General features: G+C 39.9%; 1 protein-coding gene across 2 annotated transcripts; it reads right to left on the bottom strand.

Annotated features, from left to right (window-relative positions):
• Positions 1 to 1,577: 1,577 nt before the first annotated feature.
• Positions 1,578 to 14,915, bottom strand: RMP64 (ribonuclease MRP subunit p64). 2 transcript variants are annotated; one of them, XM_036107187.2, is made up of 9 exons: positions 14,726 to 14,915; positions 12,630 to 12,784; positions 9,517 to 9,596; positions 9,001 to 9,132; positions 8,514 to 8,591; positions 7,253 to 7,614; positions 7,045 to 7,106; positions 4,254 to 4,507; positions 1,578 to 2,218 (listed from the first exon to the last, which is right to left on the bottom strand). In XM_036107187.2, exons 1-9 carry the CDS (start codon positions 14,826 to 14,828, stop codon positions 1,756 to 1,758), a joined length of 1,689 nt encoding a protein of 562 aa, XP_035963080.1. In that variant the 5' UTR covers positions 14,829 to 14,915; the 3' UTR covers positions 1,578 to 1,755. The 2 variants fall into 2 exon arrangements, with proteins under 2 accessions (XP_035963080.1, XP_035963081.1); XM_036107188.2 differs by lacking the exon at positions 14,726 to 14,915 and adding an exon at positions 14,216 to 14,540.
• Positions 14,916 to 17,787: the final 2,872 nt, after the last annotated feature.

Raw genomic sequence — 17,787 nt, forward strand, 5'->3', positions numbered from 1 at the left:
AGTTTTTTTTTTTCTTTTTTGGCCGGGGGGGGGCGGGACGGGGGCGCAGAGGGAGAGGGGAAAAAAGAGAACCTTAAGCAGCTTCCACATTCAGCTCGGAGCCCACCGTGCGCTCAATCTCACAATCCTGAGATAATGACCTGAGCTGAAATCAAGAGTTGCATGCTTAACCAACTGAGCCACCCAGGCAATTTATTAAGAACTTTGAAGTAAACCAGGATGTTTAGCAAGGCTTCAGAAAGAAGGAAGCTAAAACAGTGTTTCTCTCTGCTTTGCAGACTACTTGCATCAGAATCACCTAAGCTCCTTGTTAAAAAATGCAGGCTTCTAGGCACCTGGGTAGCTCAGTCAGTTGGGCATCTGACTCTTGATCTCAGCTTGGGTTTTGATCTCAGGGTCATGAGGTCATGCAGGCTTCTGTCCCCATGCCCTGGCTGTGTTCATCAGTCTCTTCAGAAGGTAATCTGCATTTTTAAACAACCCACCAAGTGATTCTCAAAACAGCCTAAGGTATGAGAACCACCAGTATAGGTAAGTGGGAAAATCATGCAACTCTTGATTTCAGCTCAGGTCATTATCTCAGAAAGAACAAGGCCAGATAAAGAATGGAACGGAAACAGAGTAAGGATGGCCAAGGAAAACAAGGGTGCGGTATATACTGGGGCACTGTTTTATTTTTCTATAAATCTACATATAACGTAAAACTTAAGGCTACAACCTTCTTAATAAATAGAAGCTTACTGACCTAATTCTAGTAAACTAGAATATTTGAAAATATGTAAGATTTACCCTCTGAGCAATGGTACAAACAATATAAAAATACCAGATGACAGCATCAGCATTAAATTATAGATTTATATGTGGCCTCACTCCTGGGTCTATTTTATGTCAACTAAGCTTTATGTTTTTATTTAACTTTCTTATCTACTTCTACTTTGTTACCCTGGTTGTATATCATGTATAACCACATGTCACCTTACATCCTTTTTGGAAAAAAAGTTTATTTGGAATCAGTCACTAGCACCCAAATAAGTAAACCAGAAAAAAACCCAAAAACTTTTGGAGAACTCCAAAAGCATTTTAATATGCCCTCCTGTGAGATAAGATAAACAAATGAAGTGAAATATGGTAGTGACCAGCCCCTGAGAACACAGTTAGTGGCAAAATTTTTTAGACCCTTGTGATGATCAATTCTAATTTATAATCAAGACAGTACAACCATTAGAACCTACAAATCTTGGTTTTCAGAGATGGGCTTATCTACAATGGAGCCAGTTAAGACCAAAGTGACCTTTTAAGCACTCCTTGATACTTCTCACCCCACCTGACTCCCCATATACCCTAAGGCACACAGTAGGTTTTTATAAACCTAATTACTCAGTTCTTAATTCCCTGGTAAATCATAAAATTATTCTGTTTTTCAGGGACAGCTGTTTTACAGCTTTAATCAAGGAATTATATCTGCTTTTCAAGGACAGGATATGGTAGATTTTTTTCATCTTAACCCCTGGTACAAAGTCAAACTCAAAATTTGACTATTTAATATTCAAATACTTGTCAGTTAAATGACACAGAGCTACTACAAATGTTTATTGAACTGAAATGAACTGCCGTACAATGTTACACTAAGGTAGCTCATCTCTGAGTCCAAGTCATACTTCCAAGTCTTTCCAAATTTTTTTTCAGCAGTTCCACGTAAAACAGCAGGACACTGGACCAGTTTGTTAAGCACTTAAATGTCTCACAAATGAGCATCTAAACTCCCATTAGAGCAAAAATATCATCAATGTCATCTGTCTCCTTAATGGTTCCTGATGTATTATGTTTGTTCATTTGCATCACTGTCCATGAATCAGTTTCATTTTCATTGCTTCCTATAAGGTTTTCATGAATTTGTTTCTCTTTAGTTTGTATGACAGGATTTGAAACTCTGCTACTCAAGAGTTGATTACTGTTACGGCAGAGATCAGTTCTATGAACTCTACAGTGCGAGAGTCTCCATTTACTACTATCTGTAGCATTCTGAGTCCCTTGAGGGGATGGCTGAATTGCCTCTGAGAGAGTCAACTCCAACGTTCTCTGTAGTTTCCTCTGTTCCAGTAAAAATCTATTCTGAGATCTTCTTCGGCTCACATGATGCTTTGAAGTTTTGATTCCTGAGCCATGAAGAAGGCAGTTGCAAATAGATGTTTTTATGCATTCTAGTTTCTTTGGCAAACTTTAAAGGACAAGAGAAAGGAAAAATCTGGGATTAAGACACAAAGACATTTTCAAAAACTTTTGTCTCCTTTTTACCAACTCCCAAAAGAAAAGACAATGTATTTACAAGTCCTATGCCTGTGTACAACCCCAGAATTATCACAAGAAATATCAAAATAGGAGCTTCAACCCAAATCTGTGTTTTCAGAGCAGAGCTTCCCTCTGATTCAGACTGTAGCCAAGTATGTCCGCATTATGTTCCCAAAGTAAAGTACCTCCTACAACTGCCTGGCAAGGTAGCTGAATGGTGAGATACCTGCACACTTTAGTGTCAGAGCCTCTCCCTGATAACCGCTAAACTGTCCACAGTGTAATAGGAGTGGACTGGGGAAAGGATATATCACAAAGAGAACCATCTGCCTGGATGCATTAATCCATATCTGGATAAACAATTTCATGTTGTATCAGGGAGTGAACAAAGGAAAAGGAATCAAGGTGAGGGAGGGAGTTTATCTAAGAATGAGAAGACAGAGCTTCTGGCATAGACCACCTGACACCTTGGGCTGCCCTAATCGTGATTCATACATCTTCCTCAAGTGTGGGAATTCAGAACTCAAATAGCTGATCATTTTAGGTGTTTTGCTTCTGAATAAGGTATACTGCGACAAGGTACATCAGTACCTTGCTAACTTTAGCCTCACTGTTTGTGATAGATTTCAAAAGATTAGCATGGGCCTGTAACTTCTACCCCCTCACTCTCCTCTTTTCCTTTTTAAATAAATACATAACTTTGAGGAAACCCCTTTATAATGTAGTAATTCAAGATCAGTTTCCAAACCCTTTTCTTGTCTTACTCTAAGTGGTGATTTTAAGTGGGGAGAGGGTAAGTGTACCTCCTAATTGAAATGGAAATAGAAAAAAATGAAAACAAAAGAATCAGAGGATCTGAATTGAATTCTGGATCTCCAGCTGTAACAATCTGAGCAAAATCCCCTATGTCCTCAGCTACAAAATGGGAATAATACTGCCTACCTCATAGAGTTATCATGGACAATAAGCAAATTTAAAATGTACTATAAGTATAACATATTGAAACAGCAAAACAGGGCAGTACGAAAGAACAGTTATTTTTGTGGGGAAGGGAATAATGGTTTAACCAAATACCACTTTGTTACCCTTCTCACTAACTCTTAATTATTGTCATCTCTGTCTCATCTACCCCTTTTCCATCTTGGGCTGAGTTCCCATCCTAGAATAGATCCTTTTTAGATGGCTACAGGTCTTTAAAGGACCCTAATGTAGAAACCCTTCCAACAATTCATTCCTTAGGAATACTTAACAACTTCTCCCACAACTCTTAATCAAAACTTGTTTTTGTTGATCTTTACAGCCATTTGTGTCTAAAATTGTTACCATGGGCATCTATTAGTTTCTCAATAAAAATATAAAACCCTGAAGTGTCTAACTTCATTGTAATGCTTCAAGTAATACTGGCTCACAATCAAAGAAAACCATCCTTAAGCAGTTCTGTGAATCTAAGAATCAGAGGAAAAGGAAGAAATCAATACATGGGGAGTCTGGCACCCATGAACGAACATTACTTGACCCTAACCCCAGAGTCTGGTGTGTGTCCTTGTAAGAGGCAAACCCTTCTGCTCTCACACCCTCATTCTGCTGCCCTGAAGCTGTGGGCAGACTGGCTGTCTCTCCTACTAGATCAAGAGTGAAGAGTTAGTGCTCCATGAGGATTAAGTCTTACACAATGTATCCCCAGGCTTAGCATACCACAGACACTCCTAAGGCTTTCTGAATGAACAAATGGAATGGTGAAGAAAATAAATGAATAAATCCAATTAACCAAGTTAACTTTCTTCTTCCCAATGATACAGCTGTGCCCAACAAAGGCACACAAAATTGCAGTTTGAATAGATCCTTCTTTTAGCCCCCCTAGGGCTAGTGGCCATCCCATTTTTAAAAAAGCTGACTTGAAAATATATACTTTTGCCCTATACAACAGAAAAAGTAAAGGAATATAATTCTTATTATATACCTACCTGTAGCCTTGAGCTTCCACATGTTTAAGCCGGTTACTTTTAAGAAGTTTGTTACCCAGAAAGGAGGCCTGAGCCTTGAGTTTTTTGCTCCTGCACCACAAAATTGCTGTTTGGATTTCTTCAGAAAGTTGAATGAAACTCTCAGCCTCTCGAAATCTTTGCACAAAACTTTTGGCACAGGGAATTCCTGTTGCTTTCTGAGAAGAACGTTTGGTTGCCTTTAGTTTGGACTGAGAACATTTAAAGTTGGTCTCCTGAAACATGGAAAGGTGAGAAAAATATACTGGATTTGGTACTGATGTATAAATATATAACAACAGAGAAAAGTTGACTCACTGACTATGAAAATTAGAAAATGTCTTTTTAAAAGAAAAGTTTTTTAAAGCTCACTGTGCTTTCCTTTATCTTAAAAAACGTAATGGGAAGCCATCAGAGAGGGAGACAAACCATGAGAGACTCTTAACTATAGGAAACAAACAGGGTTGCTGGAGGGGAGAGGGGTGGGCATTAAGGAGGGCACATGATGTGATGAGCGCTGGGTGTTATACACAACTGATGAATTACTGAACTCTAAATCTGAAACTAATGTTGGCTAATTGAATTTAAATTTAAAAAAAAAAACAACTTAATTTTTTACCCACCGCTCCTAACACAAGATTTTTTTCCCCCTCTATGCAACAACAGATCCCATCTATAACTGAATTCAGATGGGAAACATAAATATTCTAACAGGTATCTATTTAATCTATACATAAGAATGAAACTCTACATGAATAAATATTGGCCAAAGTCTATCTGGTAGGGAAAAAAAAAAATGACTGAAGAGCCCTTTTCCTTGATACTACTAGACTACCACAAATTTGTTTTTCACTTATTTCCATACCCTGAGTTACCCTCCTCAATGATGGGTCATAAATGTTACTGAAAACACATGAAGACAGGGATGATGCTGAATTTATGTTAAAAATGCTTAACTGAGCAACACTCCCAATTCAACCACCTTTTGATGTGGCACCTTTGTCTCTTCAACCCCATCCTTCTATGTCAAGTAAAGTGTGAATTGTAGCAGCTTTCAGTGTTTACGAAAATATGCCACTTACTAGGTCTGCTTTCATCCTTCATTCAAAACTTCTTCCAAATTTCTCACTTTCAAGAAAAACATTAAAAAGTAGTAGAAAATATAAAAGTAGAGACCTATCAATACTTTGCATTGGTGATCGATAAAAGAAATTTTACCTTAGAAGCAAGCTGAGCATGTTAGTGCTAATTGCTAAAACTGTGGTAGTGATTAGTCATGAACAAGGGCTGCTGACCAACCAACCAGCTTTAAAACCAGCTCACCCAGGAACAGCTGGATGGACTGCAGAACTTTTAAGGGTCAGAGAGCCATAGTTCTTGAGAAAGAGTTGACAAAACAATTTGGGGAACTGATATAATGGTAAAGAACAGACACTGTGAAAACAGACTGCCCATGTTCAAATCCCAGCTCTGCCCTGTACTTGTGTTGTGGCCTGAGCAAGTTCCTTGTCCTTTCTAGGCCTCAATTTTCTCATCTGAAATATGGAAACAATAATAATAGCACCAACCTCACAGGGCTTTTGCAAGGATTGTAGGAATTAACACACACAAAGCATTTCAAAAGTAAATGCAATATATGTATTAGCTATTATTAGGACTACGATGATTGATTGATGATGATGATGATGATGATGATGATGATGATTCCTCCCTCCGGAACTCATAAATCGGATGGAATATAAATCCAAGCTAGAATCCTTGTAAACATTCAAGAAAGAACTCTGACTTATCAGAAATGATTAAGAACTCTTAAATAGAAAAGAAGAAGTAATCCATGCAGGAAACCAGGAGAAAACAATCTGACAGATGGTAACAGAAGTCAAGTAATTACCACATCAAAGTGGGTGACACTGATGTACTTTACTTATCTGTTGCTAGGTCCAGAACAGAATTTACAGACACTGACTAAGAGGAATCATGTTAAAGCTTGAAGCCTAACTGGGAAAGAAAGAGAAGCCTCATGACAAAAGATGAGGATGACAGTAACAATGATGAGAATAGCTAATAACATCCGACCACAGTTAAGTGCTTACCATACTCCAGACTCTGTGCCAAAGACTTTACATGCATGAAAACTGCATAACCCTATGGGGGGCATACTATATTAGAAAACAGAGGTGTGGGCAGGTCAAGAAGCTTAAGGTCACACAGCTAGTACCAACTAAAGCCAGGACTCAAACCATTTCTGACTACAAAGCTCATACTTTTTTTTTAAGATTTTATGCATTTATTTGAGAGAGTAAGAGAGAGAGAGAGCGAGCATGAGCCGGGGGCTGGAGCAGAGGGAAGGAGAGGGACAAGCAGATTCCACACTGAGCACAGAGCTTATGCAGGGCTTAATCCCAGGACCCTGAGATCATGACCTGAGCCAAAATCAAGAGTCTGACGCTCAACTGACTGAGCCACCCAGGCACCCCCAAAGCTCATACTGTTAATAAAATCCAAACCTACAATGGATCCTAGTGACACTTTAAAATTCTAGCGAAACTCTGAGTAAGATGTTTTTGAAGGCATTCTCTAACCCAAATTTATTGGATGCACTCAGTCCCTTGGGAGTGCCTCTATTCATTCAGAAGCATAGGCTGAAAACTAAGGTGGCATTATGCTGAGAGCTGGGGATAAAAACAGAGATTCAATCTCTGCCCTAGGTAAATGGCATCTACTCCACAAATTAGCAGAAATCGTAAGCCATAGTGATATAAGCCAGACAAACCTGAATAGCTTTGTGTTTCAGCTGTTTGCAGAAAGCTCTCACATCAAATTCTGATGACTCTTCTGTAGAGATGGAGAGACCACAGATACAAAAACTTAGGCATACTATTTTCAAATCAATGAATTCTTAAGTATATGACATTTCTTGCCAAATTACTAGAAAAGAAAGAAAGGGAATTATAAGAGTTTGCTATATAAAAGCAAATTACCTTTGAAGATTCTCTTATTCTTTATTGGCTGTCCAAGATCCACATTATTCTGTGTATTGATCTTCATTTGTTTAGCTTTTTTGGAAATTCTGAGTACAGTTTCTTTGCTAGAGCTCGGTGATTGCTCTTTTGTTAAAAACAGTTTATTTAACAATTTAGTTACTCCTTTAGCTGCAAAAGCTGTAGGCACTTTTTTCTTAAAAACCTCAAAATAGGGCTGTCCTAAAAATTCAGCAATATCAGAAGGAAAAGTAAAATCTTTGAAGTAAGGCAGTGGTTGAATCCTAGAGACCTCTTGAAGCAATGTGAACAATGGCTCATATAAAGAAGTCAGCCTTTTCAAAACACCTTTATAGAGAACCCTAGAAAAAGAGAGGAGGTCATGAATTAGCCTGTAATTATAATTTGCAGATTATGTAATAACCACAACAGATTCAAAGCTGAAAATAAATGTCTATCTATCTGCCACTATAGATAAAAAATGCTCTAGCACGTATTTGTGAAGAGCTAGATTAGTCCAGCCCAAACAGAAAAATCCAAGTACAAAATGTTACTTAAAACTAAATAAAGTACTCCACAGGAAGATGTCTCAAGGATATGCGTCAATATCTTATGTATAAGGTTTTAGCTACATGGTGAGATTTTAGGCAAGTTTCAGGTTCTTCACGTCTTCTCTGTTCTTTTGGAATGTCTTAAAATAAGCATGTATTATTGTTATAATCAGCAAAAATTAAAGTTATTTTCATTACAGGGCGCCTGGGTGGCTCAGTTGGTTAAGCGACTGCCTTCGGCTCGGGTCATGATCCTGGAGTCCTGGGATCGAGTCCCACATCGGGCTCCCTGCTCAGCAGGGAGTCTGCTTCTCCCTCTGACCCTCCTCCCTCTCATGCTCTCTGTCTCTCATTCTCTCTCTCGCAAATAAATAAAAAAAAATCTTTAAAAAAAAAATAAATAAATAAAATAAAGTTATTTTCATTACAGAAAAGAATAATATGTTAGCTGTTAGTTAGTAATTCTAATGTTACCTCTAAGAATAAACAGAATAAACAAGATGATTGGAAATAGTACTTGAGAGACCCAGGTTAAGACATTAAAGACCTAACCATCAACTTAGGTTCCCAATCCACCCCAAGTAAACTCTAATCAAGTGAAGAAATGGAACCCCTGCCCCATCAGCATCCCACGGGAAAACAAACATGAAAACCTAGGCTGAGTTAGATGAAAAAGAAATGAAGGATTTCAAAGGTACATATATACATACCATAACCTGCTCACCAGCCCAACCATCACAAGGTTTAAAATAATGAATTCTTGCAAGCCAAGGTGTTTCACAGTCAAGCTGGAGGATCAAGTTAAAGTTGGAAAACAAAGCCAAAGTAATTTGGATTTTACAAGTTACATTTATGAAAGAAACAGATGGGAAACAATTTTCTTGAAGAAATTAAAGCTTTAAAACATTCTATTTCAATCATGGAAACAAAGTAATATGCACTCTGCTAGAGTTCTCATTATTTAGCTTCTATGATTAAGAATTTCTGTCCGTGCCCTTAGGATAACACATGCTAGATGGAGACTGGCAGTCTCTGGCAATGGATGTATCAGGCAATTCCTAGGAAAAGGAGGCCAAGAAGAAAAATTTTAAGAATACATTATAACTTTTACAAATCTCCTAGCTTTCAAACAGAAATACTATTAAATATATCCAAACAATTCCAATTCAGAAAAGCATTTCAGTTGATCAAGGATACAGAAATGTCTTGCAGCAACAGTCCAAGAAGCGAAGTAACAACTTGCAGGCTCCCAAAATCTTCATGAGCACCAGCTCAACCACCGGTTGGCTGGGAATGACACACACTTTGGTAGTTACAGGCTGGTTTTCACTTCAAAAATGGAAAAGAATGTTATTTTCATTCTTAAAGTTCATTACTTATAAAGCACTTACACAGCAGTTTTCAAGCACAGATGAGCTGGAAACCCAATTTGAAGTAGTTATGTTCAATAATAATTCGCTGGAGTTGATAGACAATGTTTCAATATAATCTATCTTGACGCAGATTTCAGTGTCATACCAGTCCCTCCTACAAGCCAACAGAGGAGAGACTATCACAAATACCAGGTGCCCCTTATTAAAACAAAATTTGTAAGCTCCTCAGCTGGGTTATATCCTAACACCAGGCAAAGAAAAGTCCAAAGGGAGATCACACTGAAGACCATGAGGTCCCAGCCCACCACACAGCCCATCACAAAGCAACTGGACCACTTACTTGGAAGAAAACAACTCAGACAGATGTTGAATTGAACCCTCCAAATCCATGTTTTTCAAACGTTTTAAACATTGTTCAACCTGAAAGGGGGAAGAGCAGCTCAAATTCATATAATACAGACATAGCCGCTGATAGGACCAGGAAAGCAAAGAAATGCAAAAGTTCAAAGTATGGAAATACACTCAACACAAGGGAATACCTCTGTTTTAGGGTAAAGTAATCTGTAGCTCAAAAGCAATGGCCCCTCCTTAAAGATTTGAAATTAACCCAGCCAAACAAATTTCTCAAATCAGGTTATAACTAGGAATTTACTATATGTCAGGATGTGCCTGATGCTATAAAGGGCACTGAACTAAGTATGAGATTATTCTCAAGATTTTTCTGAAGCAACACACTTTCTAATAATAAAACTATTAAAACATGATAGTAAATTAATTAAGCGCTAAATTTCAGCAGTTTGTAAATGGCCACAGAAATGAGGGAAGTGATTGGTTTACTCACTTTACAAAAGTATACTGAACACCTACTATATGCAAGGATTGCTGGGAAATAAAATAGTATATGACACTTCCCATTCTCTTGTTGCTAAAAATCTAGTAGTAAAAATAAGAAGACATAAAATTTTTAAATACTAAAATAAAAGATAATATCCTATTTAAAATTGCAATCCCCTCAGCACCCCTCCCTTTCCTGCTTTATTTTTCTCCATGGCACTTATCACAATCTGACATTCCATGGATTGATTGACTAATGGCCCTTCTCCTCTCAACTACAAAGGAAGCTCCACGAGGGCAATATATTTCATCTATTTTATCCACCACTGTAACTCAGTACTTTGCAGTGTTAAGTAGGCACCCAACAGCATTTTATTTAAAAAAAAAAAAAAAGGTAAAAGCTATGCATTATACAAAATGTGGTAAGAATTCTATAGTCCTCAGGAAATACCACACGAAGGGCACGCGTGGGACTGCATCTAGACTTTGAAGGGTGTAATAATCTGGATGGGCACTGATACTGGCAAAGATAATATCTTGCTAAAGCTACATACATGCTATTAAAAATTTAAGTATCAATTCTATCATAACAGCATAGGTTTCAGAACAAGGGAAGCAAGAGTCTTCAAATACTCTGGGGTTAGCTCCTATCTTTTCAGTTTTTAATTCTGGACACTAGGAGAGAAGTACTGTCAAACCAAGATGATAAAACACTTGGGAGGAACATAAGAACAGTCTTCATAACCCAAAGTATTGTCATACAGAAAGAGGAATCAAGACTATTTTCTGTGCTTTATGTATAGGAACATGAGTGGGAGGCTAATTCTACTACTGAGCTTTCTTTGAAGGGAGAAAAAAATCAAGTAGATGACAGCAGTGTGAATAGTGAAATGTTAAGCAGACACAAGGCAGTAGTAGGAATGGAGATGGTAGTTGGCAGCAGCATGAAACATGTTCCCTACTCGAAGGAACGGCAGGGGCCATAAAACGTTACACAAATAACTGCCACATGCGGACCATGCTCAATACCATAAGAGTAGCACAAAGGGGAAGCCCAAATAGCCCACAGTCATAAAAAAAAAAAGGAGTTCCACTACACTAATAATCAAAAAATGCAACTTAAAATGAGATTATCACAATATGCACTCATGCTACACCTTAGGAAGAAGTTTATCACCGCCAGACGGCTTGAAATGGGACTTGCAGGATGGGAAGGCCTTTACCAGGCAGAGACGGAGGGGCTGGGCATTCTAAATGTACAGGACCAGGTAAGCAAAAGTCAGGTGAGAGAACGAACGTGGTTGAGCAGGGGGAATTGTGAAGAGTTCAGGTTGCTTGGAATATAAAATACATGAAGGTGAGAGAGAGCTAAGGAAAACTGAAAAGGCCATATCATGGAGGATATTGTAAGCCAAGCTGAGAGGTTTCATCTTTATTCAGGAGACAATGGAGAACCATTAAAAATATCAAAGCCGAGTTTTACGATGATTAACCTGGCTTTGGCATATAGGATACGCAAGAGTATAGGAAAGACTGGAGTTGAGGAAAGATCAATTAGGATAGCAAGACAACTAAAAGTTGACAAGTTCCGAAGAAAGAAGATGGAGCCAGAACTAAAAGGGTCTAGATGTAGAGAAAGTTTTGACCGATCAATTGACTAAATGGGAGAACTACGTAAAAAGAAGAAGCAGAGAAAACAGAACACCAAATTTTTCTGATTAGATAATTATTCATAGCTTGGAAGCCAGGAGGAAAAATAGGTTCAATCTAATATGTTCAACTTGAAATACATTCAAATTTGGTTTTGGAGTAAAAGACTCCTAAGGAGATAAAAAGCTGCCCCAGCAAAGAAAACTTAGGGAAAGACCACGCTCCCAGATCTTTCTTTGATGAAGAAATCTCCATTCTTTCTGCCTTAAGAAATGGGAGTAGAAAATTAACCAGAGGGCACAAATCTGTAAAGTTAGAGAATTTGTGTTTCATCCCTGTATACTGAACACCACGCACAGTGCCTAGCACATAGAAAGTTACAAAAAATACCTGCAGAATTAATAAGGTGAATGAATTTATGAGCTTATAAGGAACCCTAATAATCGCTAAACTAGAGGGCCCAATTTTGTCTTAAACTCTAAAAATTACAGGAAACCACTTTCCATAACTTGTTATACAGCCATTTAGTCTAATATATTACTGATTAGATTATATGCCCCACAATATATAAATCACAACTTTGTTCTTTTTATGATTTTAGGATTTTGATTATGCTCAGGAAATTGTTTCTTAATCCAACACTTCGTCTTGCTCAAATCACTGTATCTGTGAACTAGGCAAAAGTACTGTAATTATAGATTATATATAATGGAAACTTTTCATAAAAATTACCCACTAGAAACAAGACTGGCAAAGAATTAAACACAGTTCCTTTCTAAATAAATTGCTTTTTGAAATGCTTCCAGGGGGAAAAAAAAATGAAAGCCCACATGCAACTGTGGACTGAGGATCTATTAAGTCACAAGTAACTGACTGAGTTTCCCATAATAACAAAATATTAAGTGGCAGTGTGATTTCATTTTCATCAAGCAAACATGTTGAGTCGTAAACACAGGGCTTCCTCCTTACCTGTTTGAGGGCTAAGTGGGGCTTGTGGCGGCCCATTCTGTTGTGATTGCTGTAAAGGACTGCGCATAGCACGTCTGTTTCTGCATCTAAGGTCTGGCTCTTCAGTGACAGTGTAACAAGACAGCATTCTCTAATTACAGCTGCAACACAAAGGTCTAAACCAGAGATATTTAATAAAACTTAGTATGTATTTCTACATTAAGTTTATTATGTAAAAATACCCTGAAGGAACATCTTTCCTTACTAAGGGGATTAAGAACAAATTCATATAATCAGCTTTAACTATAAGAACATTATTAACAATTCTAAGTATGTGAAAAGATGGAAAATGGTGACCGAGGATATAAAGTCCAGAAATCACTAAGAGAACATCTGTTAAACAATATCTTTGTATCACATTTTACTATGATTTTTAATAATCTTTCATATGAATACTTTGCAGTCATTTGGTGTACACTTACACCTAAGGACTTTGATGGCAGGGTATGTGTTCTATACTTCTCTAAATCCCTTATTTTGTTATGTACATAAGCAAGGCAGAATGGATAAACTCATACTCTTAAAAGCAAAGGTGCAGTATGTGGGTACTACTTTCAGGTAAGAATATATTCAGATAAGAGAAACCACTGTGGCAACTGGAAGTTACATTTGATGAATGCCTGACTGAACACAGGGCGCTCAGAACGAAGTAACACCTTCCTAGTCTGAAAAGGTGTGAAGTAGAAGATGGAGTTAATGTGTGTCTCTGTGGTACTAAGGGTAGCACTAGCATCCCAGATGGATAGAATACAAAGGCAGATTCCTACAGAACAGGGAGAACTTTATTTTGTCCCCAACTATATGAAGCCAGAATGGACTTGCTTGGAGGATGGGGAGTTGCTGAATTTCCACGCCTGACAGAAATCCTGTTAAAGAATTTTTTAATAGAGAGGGGCGCCTGGGTGGCTCAGTCCTTAAGCGTCTGCTTTCAGCTCAGGTCATGATCCCAAGGTCCTCGGATCGAGCCCCGCATCGGGCATCGGGCTCCCTGTTCCGCAGGAGGCCTGCCTCTCCCTCTCCCACTCCCCCTGCTTGTGTTCCCTCTCTCGCTGTGTCTCTCTCTGTCAAATAAATAAATAATAAAATCTTAAAAAAAAAAAAAAGAATTTTTTAATAGAGAAAGAGGAAGATTAATCTGTAAATTGCACTGGTTGGTTGGATGGTGAGGAGGATGGGATGATTAGATAGACTGTATTTCACATTAACTATCACTTGAGTGTTCATTTATCGTATCAGGCACTGTTCCAAATGCTTTCTAACAGTACTGCTTCCTCAAAACAGCCCTATGAGGCAGGTACTAGGTTTATCCGCATTTGAAAACGAGCTGAGGCACAGAAAGGTTAAATAACGACACCCCCCAACCTGCCCAACTCCAGCAGAGCCAAGTGCCAGGATTCAAACCCAATTTGGCTCCTGAGCCAAGCTCCTAACTATTGGGCCCTACTGCCAAAAAACAGCAGGGCCACGGATAAAACACTTTAAGAGCACTCTCCCCTCATGACATCATTAGATGCTCTCAACAACCGTGATAGGTAGGCAGCACTAACCCCGTTTTACAGATGAGGCACTGGAGGCCAGAAAGACTGCAGTATAAATACAGAGAGCCCCAGCGCCTTCCTAAAAGATCAGGAAACACAGCAGGGGGAACGGGGCTGCTGGCTGGCTGAGCGAGCACAGGGTTTCCAGGCAGCACTTCTCCCCGACGCTAGCTGCGTCCACCTCTCTCCGCCCCCTGGGCGCGGGGCTGGGCCTTGGGCATTCGTCGCTCCAGCCAGGCCGTGCGGTAGGCACAGTGCGTTTAATGGAGGATTCCAAAGCAAGCCAGTGTCCCCACAAAATTCCCGGCAAGCTCGGGAGCCCAGGCGCCCTGCCCCGGTCCTGCCCCGGTCCTGCCCCGGTCCTGCCCCGGTCCTGCCCCGGTCCTGCCCCGGTCCTGCCCCGCGCCCCTTCCCAGAGTCCCGCGGGCTCAGGAAGTCCCGCCCCTACCGCGCACGTGCGCCGGCCCAGCCGGACACCTCCTCCGGAAGCGTCTGCCGTTCACCGGGCCCCTCACTCACCCAGAGCCGAGTCGGGGTCCTGCACGGTCACTGCGCTGCGGCTCCCCGCCTTCGGGATTCTCACGCGGTTCCACGGCTCCAGGCCCGGCAGCACCGTAGCCATCTTGGGAGGCCGGGGAGGGGCTGGGAAGGGCGGAGCTGGGCGAGACCTAATGAAGCGACCGAGGGAAGGGAGAAGAGAGGAAATCTAGGGGAGGAAGAGGGCAAGGGGTGGGACTGGGGCGGGTCCCGGGTGTGGGGGCGGGGCCCGGAAGTGGGGGCGGGACCTTCCCCTAATCGTGGACCAAATACAGTGGACTGGAGAGGATGGTCGTCCAGTCCCTGGTCACCAAAACCTGGCCGCGTATCAGAATCACTTGGGAGGGGTTGGGGTTGGGGGCTGGGGGAAGTTCCATCCCAGTACTACTCAATCAGAATCGCCAAAGCGGGGAGGAATCTGCATTGTGTTTAGGCTTCCACACAGGGAAGTTTGGAATTACTTCCAAGGCATTTTATAGATGTAAAAACTGAGGCTACCCATACACCCCCATTTCCGCATCAGACATTAGGGGGAACGGAAGAAATTAAATAGAGGTTTACGAAAGGTGTGGCACTTGAAACACAGAATAGGGGATTTATTTTGTCCAAGACAGTCAAGGAAGTTTCCTCTACACCAACAGCAAAACCGCGATCACATCAAAGAAACTTGGAGGCCCTCTGACTTTCCATCACCCCATCTTCTCTATCAGTGTTTAAGACATGACGGCATCTCAAGCTCTGCTGATCCTCACCTCATTAATAACTTTCTAATAGATTCTTTATCTTCAGCCACACTGACGTGACCTTACTTGAGAAAGTCATCCACCGTAATGTATTAGAGAGACAGTCCATGGGTTTTGGAGACAGACCACCAAAGTTCTAATTCTAGCTTTGCCGTTTACTAGCTCTATGACCTCAGGAAAGTTGTGTAACCCCTCCAAACCTTAGTATCCTATGGGTAAAATGAAAATTATAGTCTTTACCTTAGGGTTGTAAAGTGCTTTAGAACAGTGCCTGGCATACAAGCAGATATTTAGTCTTACCAGAATTAATACTGTTATTATTCCTACTGTTGTACAAGTAACCTTGCCCTATTGAAACACTTGGCCATGCTCTTCCTACATTTCTTTGCAAATACTAATTCCTCCACTTGGATCATCCCTCTGAAACACTGTCCCTCAGCTCTGGTGTCATCACCGCTGGCATCCCATCCCCACTCCAAAACTTGATATAGAGATCCCTTTATATACTACCATAGTGTCTTGAATTGGCCTCTGTATTAGCTTCCTATTGCTGCTATAATAAATCATTACAAACTTAGTTGCTTAAAAGACTTCTTGTATTTCTGGAGGTCAGAAGTCCAAAATGGATCCCACTGGACTAAAGTTGGCAGGGCTTCTGGAGGCTCTAGTGGAGAATTCATTTACTTTTTCCAGTTTCTAAAGGCCACTTGCATTGCATTCCTTGGTTCGTGTGTCCATCCTCCATTTTCAAAATCAGTAACATAGCATCTTTCAATCTCCCTCTACCTCTCTTTCTATCATCCTTTTGCCTGTTTAGAAGGACCCTGGTGATTATATTGGGCCCACCAGAATAACCTGGTATAATCTCCCCATCTCAGAATCTCTGACTTCATTACATCTGCAAAAATTATTTTGCAATTTAAGGGAACATAGTCACAGATTCTGGGGATTAAGATGTAGACATCTTTGGGGAGCCATCATTCAGTTACCATAGACTCTCTCATAGCATTTACTTCGCTGTATTGTATTTGTATGTCTTCAATGGTATATGAGCTTACTGAAGGCAGTACTAACCAGTAGTATAGTTTACTGATCTTTATATCTTAATGCTTAACTCAGAGCCTGGCGTATAGTAGGACCTCAATGCATTTTAATAACTTTATTGAGGTATAATTGCTATACAAAGAACCACACATATTTAATGTGTAAAATTTCACAGTTTGTCAATATTTACTGGTTGACTAAGAGACTAGATAATGTTTGAATAGAGTTTTTAAAAGATGATTAGGAATTTCTCAGGCAGATAAGGGAAGAAGGACATCCTTGACAGAAAGGTGTTAAACAACATGGGTTGGAAGAATCACTAGTCCTGGGTCAGTATTGCTGGAGCATGATATGTGCTGAGGGATGAAGCTAGGAATGGTGGTGTCAGATCCTGGGCAGAACTTGGATTTTACCCTGAAGGCTGGTTGTTCCCCAAACTGGCTGATCATAATTAACCTGGATAACTTTTAAAAAATAGAAATTAGCAGGCCCCACTTTGGAAATTCTTATTCATTAGGTATGAGTAGGGCTCTAATGTTTGTTTTTTTAAAAGCTCCTTGTGATGGCAGTTTTGATTGGGGAGCCCTTGCTGTAGGTGATAAAGGAGTCTCTGAGTCTTAGGCAGGACAGTTTTGGTCACTTTGCATCAAAGAGCACCCTGAAGAACAGATTTAAAGGAGATGAGACTGGACGTAAGGAGGTAAAGGAATCTGTTGCAAACACTGAGGCAAGACATGATGATGGCCTGGATTCAAACACTGGCACTGAAGATGGATGGTAGAACCTATTAAATGTCTGGTATTTAGATACTTAGATGTCCAGCATGACTTCTGGATTTTTGCTTTGAGTTTTCGATGTAGGTTTCAAAAGTAGAACAGATTTAGGTAGGTGGCAGAGATAATGAGATAACTTTTGATATATTGAGTTTGAGATTACCCATAGGCTGTCCACAAGAATATGGCCAATTCACCAGTTGAATAAATGGGACTATAGCTCAAAGTGTGATTGCAAAGGGAGGGATGTAGAGATGGTGAATATAGGATAATATTTTTAGAAGCTTAGATAAGAAGGGGAGACAGTTTAATTTGTAATAGGGTATTGTTTTGTTTCTCATTTTAAGGTAGTGTATCAGTCAGGGTTCCACCATTCAAACAGAATCATAGGATATAGATATATAGATTTTTTTTTAAGGAATTTATTGAAAGAAGTTGGCTTGTACAATTGCGGGGTTTGGATAGTCAAGTTCGAAATCTATAT

The sequence above is a fragment of the Halichoerus grypus genome, chromosome 1 (assembly GCF_964656455.1).
Source record: "Halichoerus grypus chromosome 1, mHalGry1.hap1.1, whole genome shotgun sequence".
NCBI classification, from domain to species: Eukaryota; Metazoa; Chordata; class Mammalia; order Carnivora; family Phocidae; genus Halichoerus; species Halichoerus grypus.